Source organism: Pseudophryne corroboree, chromosome 6 (genome assembly GCF_028390025.1).
Source record: "Pseudophryne corroboree isolate aPseCor3 chromosome 6, aPseCor3.hap2, whole genome shotgun sequence".
NCBI lineage: Eukaryota > Metazoa > Chordata > Amphibia > Anura > Myobatrachidae > Pseudophryne > Pseudophryne corroboree.
This window is the reverse complement of record NC_086449.1, coordinates 746617597-746640438: the sequence shown is the minus strand read 5'-3', so window position 1 is coordinate 746640438 and position 22842 is coordinate 746617597. Positions and strand designations below refer to the sequence as shown.

The 22842-nt window shown below is 45.9% G+C and overlaps 1 protein-coding gene and 1 long non-coding RNA gene across 2 annotated transcripts in view; one reads left to right on the top strand and one right to left on the bottom strand.

Moving 5' to 3' along the window:
- CSF1R (colony stimulating factor 1 receptor) overlaps positions 1-22842 on the top strand; it is a 222467-nt gene that overhangs the window by 145837 nt on the left and 53788 nt on the right. Inside the window, exons 8-10 of the mRNA XM_063928516.1 lie at positions 375-483; positions 2741-2913; positions 15886-15995. Of these exons, the coding sequence (XP_063784586.1) occupies positions 375-483; positions 2741-2913; positions 15886-15995 (392 nt within the window). The remainder of the gene's footprint in view (positions 1-374; positions 484-2740; positions 2914-15885; positions 15996-22842) is intronic.
- LOC134933376 (uncharacterized) overlaps positions 17862-22842 on the bottom strand; it is a 78066-nt gene continuing 73085 nt past the window's right edge. Inside the window, exons 3-4 of the long non-coding RNA XR_010179684.1 lie at positions 19407-19558; positions 17862-18094 (exon numbers count right to left, since the gene is read on the bottom strand). This is a non-coding gene — a long non-coding RNA (uncharacterized LOC134933376). The remainder of the gene's footprint in view (positions 18095-19406; positions 19559-22842) is intronic.

Genomic DNA, 22842 nt, shown 5'->3' with positions numbered 1-22842 from the left:
GTTCCGATGTGGAACTCGATTTGCATTATATAATAAATAATTATAGCTCTCAGCACAGGGCAGCTCTTCCTCACAGAATAACATGTAGTCTGAAGAGCCGTTCAACTGTTTATTTTGTGGAATTTTAATGAATATATTATTACTTCCAGATAAGGTATATACTATATAGACATCATACACACCTATTATCACCTGTTTACTTCCATGAAAATGAGAACCATGTGAGCTAGAACCTACGTACTGATATAGCTATAGGCGCCACATCAGCTACCAGTTAATATACTGTATGTCATGCCACACTAAGACCAGTATGCAAGGTGGGAACACATCAAAACAAGCCTGTAGTGACTTCCTGTTTCCTCTGTCCCCTCCAGGATCTCCCACAGTGGAACTAACCCAAGAGTTTAATCGTTCCCAGATGATATGCAAAGCATGGGGCATTCCACTACCAACCATTCAGTGGCACCAATGCGCTAATTTAAGGTGAGTAAATAAATGTAGTTTCAGAGACACCTACAGGAAGAATGTAAGCAGAGTCACCTGCAGGCAAGGGCGTAGCTACCAAAGGTACAAGCAGTGCAGCTGATATAGGGCCCAGAGCAGAGAGGGGCCCATATTCCCTGTCTCAGTTACATGTATTAGATACATTTTGCACAATTGAGTGGCACATAGGGGCACTTACCATCTTTTACCATGGGGCCTACAATATTTCTAGTTATGCCCCTAGCTCTACTCATTGTAATGTGGTATAAAATGAAATGGATCACACTACAGTGTGACATAATATGAACTGGGGGTACTGTATATCATTATGTGAATTGGGGTACTGTGTTGCATAATGTGTACTGGCAGCCCTACAATGTGGCATAATGTGAACTAGGGCACTACTATAGGGCATAACATTAACTAAGGCACTACTGTGGTTCAATGAAAAAGGGCACTACTATGGGGCATAAAATTAACAACTGCTGCGGAGAGGTGTGTCTCTAGAAGCATTGGGACGGGGGCCACTTCAAAATGTTGCCATGAAGCCCACAAAGTTCTGACTATGCCCCTGGGTGCAGTGCCAGAGACAGCACAGTATCAGGACAGTACAGTAGATAAGTTGTATCCGTTGTCTGCGCCTGAAATAAAAGAACCTACTAATGTAGAGCTACAGGAGCTTTAGCTACACACCTTTTATTCACATTGTCTTGTACGATGGGGATTTATCGATTTATGTGCCCAATGCTAAAAATAAAATACTTGTTATTAATATTTAGTTTATTATAATATAATATAATATAATATTTTTTTTTAAATATTAAGCTTAAGCAGCATATTTATTAAAATATGCCATCTGACACCGAATATTAAGAAATCTTATCTCTGCATATCGCAGCAATAAGGATTCTTTTTTATCTGGAATGTACTAAATGTACCTGATGTGTGTAGATGTATATATTTTTCTTAATTTTTGTTTGTAATAAATACAGTATTTTAAATATATGATCGATCTTGTACGGTGCTCTCATATAGATATCAATTGTACTTCAGTAGAGATTATTGTCTGGTAGAGCAAAGTTCCTATTTGTTTGTCCATTTGTTTTCCTTGGAAAATCCCCAGAGGTTTTATTAGGAACAGCTGCTGAACGGGTGGCAATTAATATGCCGGTTGTCGGGATCCCGGCGCTCAGCATACCGGCGCCCGGAATCCTGACAGCCGGTATACCGACAACTATTTTCCCTCTATTTTCGCTGAACCACTTTAATTATCTATTTACACCTATATATGGAGGACTGAGATTTTTCCCTTTTTTTACCATTTTTATTCGCCTTGACAAGGTCTTCACTAAGATCCCATTCTGGTGATCAGGAAGACGTTTAGTGATGGCATACATCATCACTTTACTTCTAACTGTGGACCCCTTCATGGCTACTGTGCATGCACTATGTTCCATTGGCCCTTCCCTAATTCTTCCCATTGCATCCCTATTGCTGTGCCCCTCTATTTTCTCTTCTTCACCTCAGATCAGACCGAAGTAATAGGCAGCACCCAAAATCCAACACTCTTGTTTTAACAAAGAGGCAACGGGCATCGTCATAGAGGACAGGAAGCTCATTTGGTGTTGGGAGAATAGGCGAAGCTTAACCATATTCACCAGCCATACCCAACTCCCATACCAGGGCCCACCTAACATCTCAGTGAGCGTGCAATGAGGCTGTCTGACCTACCCTTGGTGCATAGAACCAGTGGTGGCTGCGGAGGTGGAGCTGTAGCACTGTCCAAATGTAAAATCGGGGAGCCACACCAACTGTTATCCCAAACTGACACACTGGCAATTGGTGTGGCTCACCTATTTGAACTTTGGACTGTGCTGAAGCTCCACCTCTGGAGTCGCTGCTGCTTATAACTCTTCGCTCCAGAACAGCCCTCTGTTTTCTCTATAATTGTACATCTATCATACTGTACCATGCATGGTTAATGTTGTCAAAGGCAGATCAACCTGACAATAGTTTTTGGCATATGAAAGAGGACACACAAACCCCACACAGTGCCCTAGACTAAATCAAAGTTGTGTGCTGTAAGTCATTAATGCTAACCACTGTGCCACTGTGGTGGCACCAGTGGTTGAGGTTTCTGGCGGCACAGATTTTAAGACTTACTTGACAGAGAAATAAAAAATAAACGAAGATAACTTTTCCTTTTCATCACTGACAGTCCGCTAAGTGTGTATAAAAGTTTTCCATCCATTTTCAGCTGCGCCTATGAGGAAATTGGCAATGTGACCGAGACAATAGATAGCGATCACGTAACAAGTGTCCTGGACCTCATAGAAAATATTGGGCGTAGAAACGTTTTCTGCTTCGCTTCAAATATTGCAGGAAACAAAACTGAGAAATTTGAGACGATTGTATTATCTTTACCTGCAAGTAAGTGTATACATATAGGCCAAGTGGCTTATTTATGGAGTTTTCAGTGTGTTCATTGAGCGCTGCTTTCTAGAGCTCATTCACCAACAACAGTGCTTTGCATTCACACGTTTCTATATGATACCTTATTTCTGCATCTTTAAAGCTACATGGGGCAATACTTTCACACCTTGCTCTAAGTTGGGGAACTTACTCTGTTTTATGTATCTTTGCATCTATCCAGCACATGGTAAAGAAGGCCCAGGTCTACCCATCATCCTTTGCAAGGTTTGCTCACTGCAGAGTTCCCTGCCCAAAGTTGTGCAGTTCATTACAAATAGGTGTATGGCCCAAACATACACTATTGTGACACCTTTGACTTTTGATATGCCTGAGATTCCTAAATGACCATTTCTATTAGCATATTGTCATTGGCAAAACCAGGCTTTTCCAGATGTACTAGGCATTCATTCTGCGATGCGGTACATCCCGCCACTTATATCGTAAATACTTACCGGGCATGTACAGTACTTAGAAATGTGATATAAATTGCAAAGGACATGCCTCCCGATGAGAGCTGTCCTTTGCGATTGAAGTACTTACGGGTTTAGGACCCAGGAGTCCTTCTGCACATGTGCAGAGTGAGGCAGTGGCCGCAGCGGGCACTGGGAGGGATCCAATTGGACCTGTCCAGATTGAGGCAAGGCGGAAACGCGATAAGAAGATCATAGGTTTCTATTGGGTAATGCCAGCAAAAGCTAGCACTACCAAGGTCCAGAATGTATCACATTCCGGAGCTTGTTACATACGAGAAATGTGTCCAAATTCCGAAAACTGCAGTTTTCAGGTTTTTTGCCTGCATTTTCGCTTTAGTACATCCCATACTAAGAATGTAATCGTATGTGCCTATTTTATGTCAGATCTGTGCAGCCTAGACATACAGCACTGTATAGAAACAAAAGCACATTCTTTACTGAAATATATATATATATATATATAATTTTTTACATTAATTTATTTTTAATCAGTAACCATATATATTGACTGATACACAGTGTGACGTTTGTCAATTTGCTCACCGCAACTTTCAGAAAATGGATCTGCACATACATAGGAAGGCAGCCCACATGCTTATGTCATAGTTGCCTACCCTCCCTAATTCTGCAGGAGACTCCCTGAAATAACAGCAATCTCCCTCACTCCCTGAATAGACCAGCAATCTCCCTGATTGTACCTTAACCCCATTTTGCAGCTGTTACATTCTTGGGGAGAAAAAATAAATAAGAGATACATACTGTACATTCAAATGGGAACATCAGTGCCATTTCCCTGCATTGGTAACTTATAAGGCACAGTGGGGCAGATGTATTACCATGGAGAAGGCATAAGGAAGTGATAAACCAGTGATATGTGCAAGGTGATAAAGGCACCAGCCAATCAGATCCTAACTGTTAATTTACATATTGAAGCTGATTGGCTGGTGCCTTTATCACCTTGCACATATCACTGGTTTATCACTTCCTTATGCCTTCACCAGGTTAATACATCTGCCCCAATGATCCCTATGGCTACAGGCATTTTAAATAAAGTTTCTCGTGGCCACTTACAGTATATGGAACTCTTGTAAAGCACAATGGTGATCATTCCGAGTTGTTCGCTCGTTGCTGTTTTTCGCAACGCAGCGATTAGTTGGAAAATGCGCATGGTACACAGAGCGCATGCGCAAAATAATTTAACACAAAACTTTGGAGATTTGCACAAGCTCGAGCGACGTTTTTGCAACACTCCAGTGATTGTAGTGTGATTGACAGGAAGTGGGTTTTTCAGGGCGGAAACTTGGCGTTTTCAGGGAGTGTGCTAAAAAAACGCAGGCGTGCCAGGTAAAAACGCAGGAGTGGCTGGAGAAACGGGGGAGTGGCTGGCCGAACGCAGGGCGTGTTTGTGACGTCAAACCAGGAACTAAACAGTCTGCAGTGATCGCAATCTAGGAGTAGGTCTGGAGCTATTCAGAAACTGCAAGAAATTATTTAGTAGCAGTTCTGCTAATATTTTGTTCGCTATTCTGCTAAGCTAAGATACACTCCCAGAGGGCGGCGGCCTAGCGTTTGCAATGCTGCTAAAAGCAACTCGGAATGACCACCAATACCCAAACAAATTCTGCAAAATATTAGTGTCTTTTCTTCAACAAGTAGATCTTACTAACTTTGGGGCTCATTTACATTTGGATGTAAGTAATTTTTATGACACGGCTCTCAGATGTAGCAGTACACGCCCGCACTAGGTGTTACTTTCACATCTCCCTGAAATGCTTTTTCAAAAGTAGGCAAGTATGGTTATGTGCAAAAGCCGACTTGCACAAAGCTGCCATTGTTGCCGTGTTTCATGTGCATGTAATCACAGCTTATTTAATTAACTCATTTTAGGCCTAGGATTACAACTGCTTTCAGTGGTACCCCTATTAGATGCTACATCTACGTGCATTTTTTTTTTTTAGCTGCTCCAGTACCTCCCAGTCGATGTTCAGCAACACCCCTTACATTTCTGCTACCATGGGGTATATTTACTAAGGTGTGAGTTTCATAGACGTGGAGATGTTGCCCACAGCAACCAATCAGATTCTACGTCTCATTTATCTAGCACCTTCTAGACATTGGCGTATCTATAATGGGTGCAGTGTGTGCCCAGGGTCCAGGGGGGCCCACCTTTCACGCACTGCACCCATTTGTTTAATACTTACTAGAGATGAGCGGGTTCGGTTCCTCTGAATCCGAACCCGCCCGAACTTCATGTTTTTTTACACGGGTCCGAGCGACTCGGATCTTCCCGCCTTGCTCGGTTAACCCGAGCGCGCCCGAACGTCATCATCACGCTGTCGGATTCTCGCGAGGCTCGGATTCTATCGCGAGACTCGGATTCTATATAAGGAGCCGCGCGTCGCCGCCATTTTCACACGTGCATTGAGATTGATAGGGAGAGGACGTGGCTGGCGTCCTCTCCGTTTAGAAATAGATAGGAGAGTGAGAGTGAGACACTTCATTTACTGGAGCTTAGGAGGAGTACTCAGAGAGTGCAGAATTTTGCTGATAGTAGTTAGTTAGTTAGTTATACTAGTGACTGACCAGTGAGACCACCAGTGCAGTTTTATTATTATTTAATATAATCCGTTCTCTGCCTGAAAAAAACGATACACAGTGACTCAGTCACATACCATATCTGTGCTCAGCCCAGTGTGCTGCATCATCTATGTATAAGTGTGAGAGGTGCGGACCTGCGGTGCGTGCGTGTGGTGGTGCCTGCTGCTGTGCAGGTGTAGACGCGGTACTCACCAGGCGCCGCTCTCTCTCACCTTCAGGTACCGGAACCTTCAACGGACCCGGAATTCTTCAGTCGGATCCGGACACGGCGATTCCCTCTTGGAGCTGACCGTCGACCGAGCTGAGGAGAGAATGGTTTACATCAAAGGGGGTATCGACCCTTCTTCCGCTGGAACAGGGGATACCCCAGGGGTGGCCGCGACCTTCACCGGTTGGGCGAATGGTCATCACCGGCACAAAGCCTCAGCCACCCAGATTTCACACACTCGCGCTTTCGCACGTAGTGTGATGAAAAGGGATTCTCACGTCCGTGAGCAATCCTAACTCCGGCGCTCGGGGACAAACAAGGGACAGACGTACACGGATGCTACTCACCGTCACGAGTCTTGCACTCCGATCTTCTCCACTTACAGGTCCCTGTCAGGAGGCAAAGAGAAACAGCCGTGCAGGGCCAAGAACTACCCTAGTGTGCGTCCGCTACACTAGCTACATAAACAGAGCCCTCAAACTAGCTCGTGTGGGTGGTGCGACACAACTATGCACAACTTACACAACACATACACTTTGCCCTGCACGGTAACAACATATATCACACTATCGGAGTTACAACATAAAACGGTGCTGTCCCTTTATCTACCCGACTCAGAACACCCCGTAGTGGGGGCCGCACAGCCCACCCACCTACCGTGCTCTCTCCTTAGGGGCTCAGGCCGAGCTGACCGGCCTACTTAACACCTCAGGGTGGCCGGGGCCTAGCGCCCAGGGCCACCTGTACTCACCTCGGGGGAACACTAATTCACTGGGCCTAGCGCCCCCTAACTGCACACAGGCCGGAGGCCTGATTTCGCCCACGGGCCTAGCGCCCGCCTAACTTGCCGCCCGTTGGGTGACCTGGGCCTTGTGCCCAGGGTCACCTTATCGTATCCCTGATTTGGCCACAAATACCCTAGGGCCTAACGCCCTCTATTACCCACAGGCCTAGTGCCTAGATTGTCCCCCCCGGGCCTAGTGCCCGCCTAACTGGTGCCGCAGGGGTGGGGTGGCTTGGGCCTAGTGCCCAAACCACCTCATCAAATATTGGGGCCCCCAAACTCCTAACTGCGCCACAGGCCTAGTGCCTGACTTGTGCCCTCGGGCCTAATGCCCGTCCCTGGTGGTCGAGGGAGGAAGAGGATAGCCTCACTGAGGCCTTACCTAACCCGGGGTCTCCAACGTCCTCTTCTGCCGCTGACCCGTCCTGGCCAGCGGCGCCGCCTCCACTCTTCTGCGTCCAGCCGCCGCTGGACATCTCCTTCCTGCAGGCCGACGTCTTCTGGCCTCTTCCGCGGCCTCAGGACCTCCTCTCCCCGCGGTCGTCGTCTTCTCTTCCTTGCGCCGCCGGGATCTTCTTTCCTCTTCGCGCTCTTCCGCGCGCGCCCGGCATTCCTCCTCCGCTGCTCCCGCACGTGTCTTCTGTCTTCGCCGCTCTTCGGCGCGGCCTCCTCTTCTCCGTCCCGCCCGGCGTCTGACGTCAGACGCCGGGGGCGGGGCCTATGACGCGGCGAGCGCCGATTGGCTCGCCGCGTCTCTTCCTGATTGGCCGCCGCTCCGGGAGCCGCGATTGGCTCCCGGAGGGCGCCAACATTCGAATCCTCCTGCAGCCTCCTGTCCGGTGCAGGGAAAAGGGTAATCCCTGCACCGGACACCCGCCGCCACGCACCAAGCGCTGGGGACAGACAAGCTGCCCCAGCGCTGTCCCCAGCTAGGGACCACAACATGGATGTGCCCACAGGGCACATCCTTACATAATATCTGACTGTGCTCACACAGCTTAATTGTGGGGGAGACTGGGGAGCAGTCATAGGTTATAGCAGGAGCCAGGAGTACATATTAAACAGTGCACACTTTTGCTGCCAGAGTGCCACTGCCAGTGTGACTGACCAGTGACCTGACCACACTGACCACCAGTATATTGTGATTGTCTGCCTGAAAAAGTTAAACACTCGTCGTGTGACTTGTGTGGTGTTTTTTTATTCTATAAAAAACTCATTCTGCTGACAGACAGTGTCCAGCAGGTCCGTCATTATATAATATATACCTGTTCGGCTGCAGTAGTGATATATATATATTTTTTATATCATTATTTATCATCCAGTCTATACTAGCAGCAGACACAGTACGGTAGTTCACGGCTGTAGCTACCTCTGTGTCGGCACTCGTCAGTCCATCCATAATTGTATACCACCTACCCGTGTTTTTTTTTTCTTTCTTCTTTATACATACTACATCTCATTATCATCCAGTCTATATTAGCAGCAGACACAGTACAGTACGGTAGTCCACGGCTGTAGCTATCTCTGTGTCGGCACTCGGCAGTCCATCCATAATTGTATACCACCTACCCGTGGTTTTTTTTTTCTTTCTTCTTTATACATACTACATCTCATTATCAACCAGTCTATATTAGCAGCAGACACAGTACGGTATTCCACGGCTGTAGTTACCTCTGTGTCGGCACTCGGCAGTCCATCCATAATTGTATACCACCTACCCGTGGTTTTTTTTTCTTTCTTCTTTATACATACTACATCTCATTATCATCCAGTCTATATTAGCAGCAGACACAGTACGGTAGTCCACGGCTGTAGCTACCTCTGTGTCGGCACTCGGCAGTCCATCCATAATTGTATACCACCTACCCGTGGTTTTTTTTTCTTTCTTCTTTATACATACTACATCTCATTATCATCCAGTCTATATTAGCAGCAGACACAGTACGGTAGTCCACGGCTGTAGCTACCTCTGTGTCGGCACTCGGCAGTCCATCCATAATTGTATACCACCTACCCGTGTTTTTTTTTTCTTTCTTCTTTATACATACTACATCTCATTATCATCCAGTCTATATTAGCAGCAGACACAGTACGGTAGTCCACGGCTGTAGCTACCTCTGTGTCGGCACTCGGCAGTCCATCCATAATTGTATACCACCTACCCGTGGTTTTTTTTTTCTTTCTTCTTTATACATACTACATCTCATTATCAACCAGTCTATATTAGCAGCAGACACAGTACGGTAGTCCACGGCTGTAGCTACCTCTGTGTCGGCACTCGGCAGTCCATCCATAATTGTATACCACCTACCCGTGGTTTTTTTTTTCTTTCTTCTTTATACATACTACATCTCATTATCAACCAGTCTATATTAGCAGCAGACACAGTACGGTAGTCCACGGCTGTAGCTACCTCTGTGTCGGCACTCGGCAGTCCATCCATAATTGTATACCACCTACCCGTGGTTTTTTTTTTTCTTTCTTCTTTATACATACTACATCTCATTATCAACCAGTCTATATTAGCAGCAGACACAGTACGGTAGTCCACGGCTGTAGCTACCTCTGTGTCGGCACTCGGCAGTCCATCCATAATTGTATACCACCTACCCGTGGTTTTTTTTTCTTTCTTCTTTATACATACTACATCTCATTATCAACCAGTCTATATTAGCAGCAGACACAGTACGGTAGTCCACGGCTGTAGCTACCTCTGTGTCGGCACTCGGCAGTCCATCCATAATTGTATACCACCTACCCGTGGTTTTTTTTCTTTCTTCTTTATACATACTACATCTCATTATCAACCAGTCTATATTAGCAGCAGACACAGTACGGTAGTCCACGGCTGTAGCTACCTCTGTGTCGGCACTCGGCAGTCCATCCATAATTGTATACCACCTACCCGTGGTTTTTTTTTTCTTTCTTCTTTATACATACTACATCTCATTATCATCCAGTCTATATTAGCAGCAGACACAGTACGGTAGTCCACGGCTGTAGCTACCTCTGTGTCGGCACTCGGCAGTCCATCCATAATTGTATACTAGTATCCATCCATCTCCATTGTTTACCTGAGGTGCCTTTTAGTTGTGCCTATTAAAATATGGAGAACAAAAATGTTGAGGTTCCAAAATTAGGGAAAGATCAAGATCCACTTCCACCTCGTGCTGAAGCTGCTGCCACTAGTCATGGCCGAGACGATGAAATGCCAGCAACGTCGTCTGCCAAGGCTGATGCCCAATGTCATAGTACAGAGCATGTCAAATCCAAAACACCAAATATCAGTAAAAAAAGGACTCCAAAACCTAAAATAAAATTGTCGGAGGAGAAGCGTAAACTTGCCAATATGCCATTTACCACACGGAGTGGCAAGGAACGGCTGAGGCCCTGGCCTATGTTCATGGCTAGTGGTTCAGCTTCACATGAGGATGGAAGCACTCAGCCTCTCGCTAGAAAAATGAAAAGACTCAAGCTGGCAAAAGCAGTAGCACCGCAAAGAACTGTGCGTTCTTCGAAATCCCAAATCCACAAGGAGAGTCCAATTGTGTCGATTGCGATGCCTGACCTTCCCAACACTTGACGTGAAGAGCATGCGCCTTCCACCATTTGCACGCCCCCTGCATGTGCTGGAAGGAGCACCCGCAGTCCAGTTCCTGATAGTCAGATTGAAGATGTCAGTGTTGAAGTACACCAGGATGAGGAGGATATGGGTGTTGCTGGCGCTGGGGAGGAAATTGACCAGGAGGATTCTGATGGTGAGGTGGTTTGTTTAAGTCAGGCACCCGGGGAGACACCTGTTGTCCGTGGGAGGAATATGGCCGTTGACATGCCTGGTGAAAATACCAAAAAAATCAGCTCTTCGGTGTGGAAGTATTTCAACAGAAATGCGGACAACAGGTGTCAAGCCGTGTGTTGCCTTTGTCAAGCTGTAATAAGTAGGGGTAAGGACGTTAACCACCTCGGAACATCCTCCCTTATACGTCACCTGCAGCGCATTCATAATAAGTCAGTGACAAGTTCAAAAACTTTGGGCGACAGCGGAAGCAGTCCACTGACCAGTAAATCCCTTCCTCTTGTAACCAAGCTCACGCAAACCACCCCACCAACTCCCTCAGTGTCAATTTCCTCCTTCCCCAGGAATGCCAATAGTCCTGCAGGCCATGTCACTGGCAATTCTGATGATTCCTCTCCTGCCTGGGATTCCTCCGATGCATCCTTGCGTGTAACGCCTACTGCTGCTGGCGCTGCTGTTGTTGCTGCTGGGAGTCGATGGTCATCCCAGAGGGGAAGTCGTAAGCCCACTTGTACTACTTCCAGTAAGCAATTGACTGTTCAACAGTCCTTTGCGAGGAAGATGAAATATCACAGCAGTCATCCTGCTGCAAAGTGGATAACTGAGGCCTTGACAACTATGTTGGTGTTAGACGTGCGTCCGGTATCCGCCGTTAGTTCACAGGGAACTAGACAATTTATTGAGGCAGTGTTCCCCTGTTACCAAATACCATCTAGGTTCCACTTCTCTAGGCAGGCGATACCGAGAATGTACACGGACGTCAGAAAAAGACTCACCAGTGTCCTAAAAAATGCAGTTGTACCCAATGTCCACTTAACCACGGACATGTGGACAAGTGGAGCAGGGCAGGGTCAGGACTATATGACTGTGACAGCCCACTGGGTAGATGTATGGACTCCCGCCGCAAGAACAGCAGCGGCGGCACCAGTAGCAGCATCTCGCAAACGCCAACTCTTTCCTAGGCAGGCTACGCTTTGTATCACCGCTTTCCAGAATACGCACACAGCTGAAAACCTCTTACGGCAACTGAGGAAGATCATTGCGGAATGGCTTACCCCAATTGGACTCTCCTGTGGATTTGTGGCATCGGACAATGCCAGCAATATTGTGTGTGCATTAAATATGGGCAAATTCCAGCACGTCCCATGTTTTGCACATACCTTGAATTTGGTGGTGCAGAATTTTTTAAAAAACGACAGGGGCGTGCAAGAGATGCTGTCGGTGGCCAGAAGAATTGCGGGACACTTTCGGCGTACAGGCACCACGTACAGAAGACTGGAGCACCACCAAAAACTACTGAACCTGCCCTGCCATCATCTGAAGCAAGAAGTGGTAACGAGGTGGAATTCAACCCTCTATATGCTTCAGAGGTTGGAGGTGCAGCAAAAGGCCATTCAAGCCTATACAATTGAGCACGATATAGGAGGTGGAATGCACCTGTCTCAAGCGCAGTGGAGAATGATTTCAACGTTGTGCAAGGTTCTGATGCCCTTTGAACTTGCCACACGTGAAGTCAGTTCAGACACTGCCAGCCTGAGTCAGGTCATTCCCCTCATCAGGCTTTTGCAGAAGAAGCTGGAGACATTGAAGGAGGAGCTAACACGGAGCGATTCCGCTAGGCATGTGGGACTTGTGGATGGAGCCCTTAATTCGCTTAACAAGGATTCACGGGTGGTCAATCTGTTGAAATCAGAGCACTACATTTTGGCCACCGTGCTCGATCCTAGATTTAAAGCCTACCTTGGATCTCTCTTTCCGGCAGACACAAGTCTGCTGGGGTTGAAAGACCTGCTGGTGAGAAAATTGTCAAGTCAAGCGGAACGCGACCTGTCAACATCTCCTCCTTCACATTCTCCCGCAACTGGGGGTGCGAGGAAAAGGCTCAGAATTCCGAGCCCACCCGCTGGCGGTGATGCAGGGCAGTCTGGAGCGACTGCTGATGCTGACATCTGGTCCGGACTGAAGGACCTGACAACGATTACGGACATGTCGTCTACTGTCACTGCATATGATTCTCTCAACATTGAAAGAATGGTGGAGGATTATATGAGTGACCGCATCCAAGTAGGCACGTCACACAGTCCGTACTTATACTGGCAGGAAAAAGAGGCAATTTGGAGGCCCTTGCACAAACTGGCTTTATTCTACCTAAGTTGCCCTCCCACAAGTGTGTACTCCGAAAGAGTGTTTAGTGCCGCCGCTCACCTTGTCAGCAATCGGCGTACGAGGTTACATCCAGAAAATGTGGAGAAGATGATGTTCATTAAAATGAATTATAATCAATTCCTCCGTGGAGACATTGACCAGCAGCAATTGCCTCCACAAAGTACACAGGGAGCTGAGATGGTGGATTCCAGTGGGTACGAATTGATAATCTGTGAGGAGGGGGATGTACACGGTGATATATCGGAGGATGATGATGAGGTGGACATCTTGCCTCTGTAGAGCCAGTTTGTGCAAGGAGAGATTAATTGCTTCTTTTTTGGTGGGGGTCCAAACCAACCCGTCATATCAGTCACAGTCGTGTGGCAGACCCTGTCACTGAAATGATGGGTTGGTTAAAGTGTGCATGTCCTGTTTATACAACATAAGGGTGGGTGGGAGGGCCCAAGGACAATTCCATCTTGCACCTCTTTTTTCTTTAATTTTTCTTTGCGTCATGTGCTGTTTGGGGAGTGTTTTTTGGAAGGGCCATCCTGCGTGACACTGCAGTGCCACTCCTAGATGGGCCCGGTGTTTGTGTCGGCCACTAGGGTCGCTTATCTTACTCACACAGCTACCTCATTGCGCCTCTTTTTTTCTTTGCGTCATGTGCTGTTTGGGGAGGGTTTTTTGGAAGGGACATCCTGCGTGACACTGCAGTGACACTCCTAGATGGGCCCGGTGTTTGTGTCGGCTACTAGGGTCGCTTATCTTACTCACACAGCTACCTCATTGCGCCTCTTTTTTTCTTTGCGTCATGTGCTGTTTGGGGAGGGTTTTTTGGAAGGGACATCCTGCGTGACACTGCAGTGACACTCCTAGATGGGCCCGGTGTTTGTGTCGGCCACTAGGGTCGCTTATCTTACTCACACAGCTACCTCATTGCGCCTCTTTTTTTCTTTGCGTCATGTGCTGTTTGGGGAGGGTTTTTTGGAAGGGACATCCTGCGTGACACTGCAGTGCCACTCCTAGATGGGCCCGGTGTTTGTGTCGGCCACTAGGGTCGCTTATCTTACTCACACAGCTACCTCATTGCGCCTCTTTTTTTCTTTGCGTCATGTGCTGTTTGGGGAGGGTTTTTTGGAAGGGACATCCTGCGTGACACTGCAGTGCCACTCCTAGATGGGCCCGGTGTTTGTGTCGGCCACTAGGGTCGCTTATCTTACTCACACAGCTACCTCATTGCGCCTCTTTTTTTCTTTGCGTCATGTGCTGTTTGGGGAGGGTTTTTTGGAAGGGACATCCTGCGTGACACTGCAGTGCCACTCCTAGATGGGCCCGGTGTTTGTGTCGGCCACTAGGGTCGCTTATCTTACTCACACAGCTACCTCATTGCGCCTCTTTTTTTCTTTGCGTCATGTGCTGTTTGGGGAGGTTTTTTTGGAAGGGACATCCTGCGTGACACTGCAGTGCCACTCCTACATGGGCCAGGTGTTTGTGTCGGCCACTAGGGTCGCTTAGCTTAGTCATCCAGCGACCTCGGTGCAAATTTTAGGACTAAAAATAATATTGTGAGGTGTGAGGTATTCAGAATAGACTGAAAATGAGTGGAAATGATGGTTTTTGAGGTTAATAATACTTTGGGATCAAAATGACCCCCAAATTCTATGATTTAAGCTGTTTTTTAGGTTTTTTGGAAAAAAACACCCGAATCCAAAACACACCCGAATCCGACAAAAAAAATTCGGTTAGGTTTTGCCAAAACGCGGTCGAACCCAAAACACGGCCGCGGAACCGAACCCAAAACCAAAACACAAAACCCGAAAAATTTCCGGCGCTCATCTCTAATACTTACATCTCTGGAGTCCCCTGTCGGAGCCATCCCTTCTCAGCAGCGTAATAGAGTTTGAACACTAGGGGGAACAAACTCTATTGCGCCTGCTGAAAACTCCAGAAAGATGGCACGGCGCCCATCTTTCCGGAGTTTCACGCATGCGCATTAGCAAAATCTTCGGGAAAATAGCAGCCGCGCCGTGTTCCCGGAGGTTTGCGCATGTGCAATAGAGTCTGTTCTCAGACTCTATTGCTGCTGCGGAGAAGGATGGCACCGCCGGGGGACTCCGGAGAGGTATGCATTAAAACACCTGTGCATCAGTCAGAGAGGAGGGGGCCCCTGAAGCAGAAGGCTGCACACGGGCCTCCTCCTCTCTTAAAACGCCCCTGCTTCTAGAAGATAATAGCTAGAAACTGATTGGTTGCTATGGACAACATCTCCACTTCTATGAAACCCACACCTTAGTAAATATACCCCCATGTGTCTAAATGTTATCAGCATAATCAGGACAAAACACTTTGTTCCACTGTGTCTGATTCACAATCAGGCCCAATGTGTGCTGTAACCCGTATTAACCACTGAAATACTGGCATGACCCGTATTAACCATGTTCACTGGCATGACAGGATTATGCACTATTTGTACCACATTGCTATACATTCTCTGGGATGTAGTTATGTGACCGGCGGTCTCATATTACCTCCCCCTACATCCCGCCCCCTCACATTCCAGACAGCCGGCATGCCGACCAACGGGGACTATTCTTACTCGTGGGTGTCCAGGACAACCATAGAGTGGGAATAGAACCCGTGGTGACCGCAGGTCCGTAGCGTGGCGAGCGCAGTGAGCCTGTAAGGGTCTTTTTGCGCTCGTCCCCCCCCTCCCTGCCGGCATTCCGCTGCCACGATGCCAGCGTCGGTATGCTGACCAGCGGTCTCCTGACCGCCGGTCACACAATACACACCCCATTCTTTTACATGTATTTGTCTGAATTATTGTTTACTTTTATAAAAATCATAAAGAATATTTTTGTTGTATTAACTTTTATGTAACATTACTGTGTTGATTATATTTGCATATTACTGTTTACATTAGTGGTAATCTCGCCAATGCACCAGTCCTCCAGCCTGGCTCTGATGGCAGTTTCATTAGTCGCAGTGTTCCTTGTCCTGGTCACAATCTTTCTGCTATATAAATACCAGCAGGTAAGTGGTTACTATCTTCTCTCTTCCTTTCAGAATGATTGGTTTGGCCCATGTAAGTCATTCCCAGGCCCTTGTCATGAATTAATTCCCAGCATAATGGATCACAATCTTTGTTACACTGTGGCACACCTAAAAACACCAAATCTATGGTATATTTTATAGTACACCCTTGTCGGCAAACATTATTAACAACATATAAGGTTAACATTCATCTATTGTATATGACCCCTAAATTCCTGTGACACACTGTATGCGCAAAAGTTCTGCTTTGCCCCGGGTGACGAAAATCCTACTTTTGGCCCTGCATAAAGAAATTGGTGTCTCTAGGAATTGCAAGATTCACGATGAAGCCTCCGAGCAGTCTCCCACTTTTGAATGGCAGAAAGATTAAGGGCTACTGCAGCCGGTGCTGTTGCTGAGCACTAATGCACTGTGGGCTTGCTTTGCCTCCTGCACACAGGGCTGCCATCAGAAATGGTGGGGCCCGGAACTGCCAGAATAGGAAGGGCCCCTACCCCCCTCACCTTCCGCTTCCCCTACAGCACCGACAACCTGTCGCTCTGGGCTCCAGTTTGCGCTCCCGGAAGAAGGCCACAGAATACCAGGTGGTGCCCCTAGGTACAACTGCAGCGGATCAGAACTACAGCAGCAGCACAGGGAGCCATAGAAGAACAGCACTGGCAGTATTTCAAATTTGGGGCAGGCCAGGAGCGAATTGGAGCTCACAGACCGGCAGAAAATCAGGAGCTTTGCTGCAAATTCAAAATACCTGTGGTGTGCTCCAATCCACACCGTTGCCATCCACATCCCCTTGTGGTCAGGGCCCAGGACTGGAGTCCCAGCAGCCCCCCACCCACCTCTGATGGCAGCCCTGCCTGCACATGTGACATTGTACATATCACAGAAGACGGGGCAATGACCAGGAAACTCAGCGCCAGACAGCGGCACCGATCACACACCTCTAGCTATCCCCCTGACTGTACTGTATTATTTTGCTGCAGCTTAAAAATAATTTAACTCTTATTATTGTTATGAACAAGCAGCAACTATGAAGACTATTTAATCTTCACACTACCTACCTTCAAGCACAGCAAGCACAGGAGTGTATTCAATAGCAGAAAGTGTGGATTCAAACCACAAACCAGATAACACACATTATCGAATGAACAGTCTAAGTGGTGGTGGAGATATGGACCAAACCCTGGGCATTAGCCAAGTGAACTATGGATACAGGCTCCATCTCCAGATGTAGCCATGGTATGCGGTTGGGATCCCGGCTGTCAAAATACCACTGCTGGTATACCGGTGAGGTAGGTGATTACCCCTCTATGGGTGTCCACGACACCCAGAGAGGGAGAATTGAACCTGATGCGAGCTACGCTCACCACTGAGCCTGCAGCGTGGCGAAAGCAGCGAGCCCCCAAGGGGCTTAGTTGCGCTCGCCCCCCTGATGGCATTACACTGCTCGGGATGCCGATGTCGGTATACTGATAGTCGGCATCCCGAGCGGCGGTAAAACATACCGATCCCGTAAGCATTTGCTATGATATTTAAGTTGCGTATGAATTTGCAGATGTCTCCATATCTAGAAGCGGCATAAAAAGTGTATTTCATTTTTTCTTTTTTTTAAAGCAGGTGTTAAAATATTGTTCTTGAGAAAAATATAGGATTATCTATTAGTAACTTTTGTAAATCTGCATTAAACAGATGATAAACTCTAACAGAGTGTTGCAAAAATCTTCCACATAAATCTGTGGGCCACACATTTGCCAATGGACAATTCTCGTGAGACATCTTATCGGAAGCTTGTCCTTTTTCAGTTTGTCTTTATAAATCTGCATATTGTTATGGTAGGCCTAAAATATCATAACATGAGTATTCATTTTGAAGTGGTTTATAGGATTTTTAGATTTATTCCCTTTTAAGAGGGTGAGTGGATAGGATATCAGACTGATTCTTGGAAAACCATTACTGTGCACCTGTGCTAAGCAGGCTCACAAAGAAAAATTCAGTAAAAAGAACTTAACTGTCCAGTAGTCTTGTCCCTATTTTCTCCATTTTTTATTTCTGGTCAATTGACCAGTACCAATGTTCTTGTGCTGGAATTACAAGAAGGAAAATACACTTTATTCAAAATCTAATATTTGCCTATCAGGCATAATGAACAATTAGTTTCTACACACCACCCATAGCAGAAACATTTGTCATTAATTATTGACCCCCAAAAAATATAAGTCTACAGGAAGACTCATTTGGGGAAATACATGTACTCTTTCTGCTTCCATACCAACAAACACGTACGTTCCGATTATTAGAAAGTGCTACGGCCTCTATATAAATGCCAGAACCTTTGGCAGTTCATTCTAGAACATTCAGGTTTGCATTCATGATAAGAAGAAAAAAACAACTGCCATGATCTCAGAGGAAGACCGGTTGGTGCTCATCAGTCTTGCCAAAACTAGAAGGCCATTCCCGGGAGTGGGCATCCCAGTGTACTCACCCAAACATTAGATTGTAAAAGCTACATTAAGGGAGCTATAGCAAGCACAGTAAAATTATACTGTTTACAGTATGACTCTACCATCAAAGACTGAAGGAGTAAGGTAGCTATGGAAGGGTAGCCAGGAGAAAATTGTAACATTCCAGATTAAATTTTAATAGTTGCATCTGGATAAAACACAAGTCTTCTGTATTAATGATTTCTGGATTGATGAGACCAGACTAGAGTTATTTAATCCTAAAGAACCATGCTATGTTTAGTGAAAACCAGAGTTTATAACTACAGTAACCTCATATTAGCCATCAAACACGGAGGTGGAGTGGAGATTATTTGGGGTTATACTGCAGAAAGAGGACTTGGATGTATCACAATCATTGAGTCCACAATTGAGTCCACAATCACAATCATTAAGTCCTTTTACTACCAGAGTGTCCTATAGTAAAATGTGAGGTCTGACAGCAGATGATTGGCCTGTGTTGGGTTAGTTACACATTAGTCTGAAAAAGTAAAAAGTCTATATTTTCCAATAGCCAAATCAAAGCCTTGACTTCAATCCAATTAGGATGCAATGGTAGGACCTTAAGAGAACTGAGCATTAACGAATGTCCTCAGACATCAATTAATTAAAGTGTTGTAGGATAGTGTGGGTCAAAATTCTCAGGGGATAATTCAAATAGCGGAGATGGCTGCTAGGTGCCGGCTTTCCAACAGTTTCCCCAGTACCTTGTGGCCACCAAGATGACATATTTTACCTCGCACCGCATAGAAGACTGCTGTAATTCTCGGCCACACATCCATGAAATTTGAATTGCCTCCTGAGGATAATAAACCCGATACCAATAACAATGACTGCAAATTATTACTGCTAAAGTAGAGAGAAAACTTTGTGCGACATGCGGTTATGTACCTACCAGTCAGTGCATGAACATGTCAGCTTAGTGGTCACATAAACCAGAGTAGATTGCATGCTACAGTTAGGACATTCGTTCAGGAAAGGATGCGTAGTCACAAACCCAGCAGGAAGCTCTGTCGCAATTCTTGAGAAATCTCAGCTAAAACTCCTCTGAAGTTGCAGATACAGAACAAAAAATAAAAAAAATATTGGTTATGGAAATAGGAACAGAAACAAGGAAAATGTCAAAATCCTAAATGCTGGTAATAGAAGATTTTGCAGAATTTTTAAAATAAGACACTGTAAGTAAGTGATAAGATCTGATGGGTGAGAGATAAGCAGATCTTGCATGAGCAGTTGCAGAGCTTTGGCTGTGATGGCCCCATGAGCAAGACCTTCATCTGCTGTATTTGTTCATATAATATTTCTAAGTTTATCTTGGAAGTGAACGATAAAGAAAAATATTTGACTGGCAGACACACATATGGTATAATTAAATTAATAAACGTTAAGATTAATAATAAAAGTAAAATTAAAAGCATTGGTGCAGAAACAATAACAACCCAAAAAATATATATAAATTAACAATATAAAAAATAGCATATAAATAGTAGTTAATCCAGAGGTTCTCAAACGCGGTCCTCAAGGCACCCCAACAGTCCAGGTTTTATTGGACAAAGGTTGACATTCTGAGTTGATCGCTCGCTAGCTATTTTTTGCAGCGCTGCGATCAGATGGTCGCCGCCTATGGGGGAGTGTATTTTCGCTTTGCAAGTGTGCAATCGCATGTGCAGCCGAGCGGTACAAAAACAGTTTGTGCAGTTTCTGAGTAGGTCTGAACTTACTCAGCCACTGCGATCACTACAGCCTGTCCGGTCCCGGAATTGATGTCAGACACCTGCCCTGCAAATGCTTGGACACGCCTGCATTTTTCCAACCAATCCCTAAAAATGGTCAGTTGACACCCACAAACGCCTTCTTCCTGTTAATCTTCTTGCAATCGGCTGTGCAAATGGATTCTTCGTTAAATCCATCGCCCAGCACCGATCCGCTTTGTACCCGTACGACGCGCCAGAGCATTGCGGTGCATACGCATGCGCAGTTTTGCCGAATTTTGACCTGATTACAGCACTGCAAAAAATAGCTAGCATGCGATTAACTTGGAATGACCCCCAAACAGCGCTATAGAAATAAAATAATAATAATAATTATTATTATTATGATATCCAAGGCTCAACAAAGATGGTTAAATCAAATTGACTGAGGTGCTAATTAAGTCACCTGTGGCCGAGCATGGTTAAACTTAAACCCTGGACCGTTGGGGTGCCTTGAGGGCCGAGTGTGAGAAGTGAGAACCTCTTAATCAGTACAAAAAAGTAGAAGTAACAAACGCTAAAGTTAAATAAGTTCAATAAAGCGAACTTAGGGGTTGATTCAATTAGGAATGAGTTGGTATGGTGAGCCGTTCTCATGGCAAAATTGCTCAAATTGCATTTGCAATTCAATTCTAAACTCGCATTGCATTTTCTGAGGACTCTGTGTATTTTTGTGCACATCCCCCTGACCAAGTGAAGAGATATTGCAAATGTTGTCATTTTTTAAGGTTGAATTGTTTGTGCACAGTGCAGAACCTCTGGTACACCCCTCCCAATTATAATCATGCATTTGGAGGGGTTTATATAGTATAATTTGGCAAATAAAGACATGACAATTTTCAGGTGATTTTCTCTAAAACATTCAATAATGGGTTAAATTATATGGGACAGGTACGTGGAGGTGTTATATTGATGGGAGAGGTTTTTTTTTTTCACTTTTAGATGAGAGCTACTGTAAAAGTGTTTCCTCCAACTTTTTACAAAGTTGTATAAAAACATTAAAAAATCCCTTTACAGACATTTTTCTGTACCTGCAAATACTATAAAGATTTGGATTTACTGAAAAACACTTGCTCATTTTTCTTCATTAAAAACAAGTGCAAAAATCAGCCATTTGAGACCTTTTCAAAACCTCTAGCACTTTCCTTGGGTGTGATATGTCATCCCGGCGGGATGCCTGCTGTAAATATTCCGACAGCGGCATCCCACCCACCAGAATGCTGGCAGCAGGACGAGTGCTAAGAGTCCCCTTGTAGGGTAGGTGGCTCACTGCGCTCGCTACAGGATCTATTCCCACTCTATGGGTGTCGTGGACACCCATGAGTGGGAATAGCCCTGTTGCGCCAGGATTCTGGCTGGCGGCATTGTCGTCTGACGGGATTCTGGCGTCTGTATCCTGAATGCCGGGATCCTGACAGCCGGCATTTTAACTAAATCCCCTTTCCTTATGGCCGCTTACAGCTTTCTATATGTTCCTGCTATCTCAGTTGTCACTTTCTTAAGGTCAAGGATGGTTTCCCCGCTTTTCCAAGCCCTTCTGCCAGGTCACTTTGGGTGGGATGTACTAAAGGAAAAATGCGGTAAAATTCACGAAAACGGGTGTTTTACCGCATTTTCAAATTTACTAAGACCCTACCGCCGCGTTTTGGCCATCCAGGGTATTGCCATCTCTGGATGGCGATACCCTATAGAAGCCTATGGGCTTCTTATCGCCGACCGCCATAACCCGCCGCCCTCGCCGCAGACGCCTCCCCCCCTCCCCCATCCGGCTTACCTTCCTCCAGGCTACCTTGGATCCGGAAGGTAATCTCCTCCTCCCCCTAGCAACGCAGCCGGAGGTCGTTCCGGCTGCAGGGGGGAGGGGGAGGCGCCAGGGGCAGCCTGCTGGTGCTTCCCGGCATGTAGGCAGTCTGGAGATCCGAGGGAGATGACGGAGACCCCCCGCAGACCACCTCACAGGTATCGCGGGGGGCCTCCGTCACCCCATTGCTATATTGATCGCATATGTTAGTACATATGCGATCAACATCGCTGCGGTAAGCGGAGAGGGGCGGCGATGTATCTTAATACATCCCGCCCTTTTTTGTAGAAAAGTCTTGCAACCTGAGTCCCACGATTCAACATTTTTAATTCAATCTCACATTTCTTGGGTGCACGTATTCACACAATGTATGCAAATGTTTAATACAAATGCGCTTTTGCAAACTCGCTGTGAATTGAATCGACACCTTAGAGTGAAATATGGCCCTTTAAAAGATATGGGTGGAATGTAATAGGGTGTGAGAATCAGAACGTGAGAGATTACGTGAGAGTTCTCCTGTTTTTATAAAGTGGCAATCATTTACATGGCAAAATAAACCTGGTTTTGCTATGCAATTGTTTGCCACTTTAAAAAAAAAAACCAGGAGAACTCACACAAAATCTCTCACTTTCTGATTCTCACACCCTTTTACATCCCCCCCCCCCCCCCTATATATTTTGAGATATAGTTATTCTTTGATGCATACTTAGTAGAGGCAGACATTTTTGTGGTTGAACCAATATTCATGTGATCTATCACTAGGAACCAATCACCTTTCT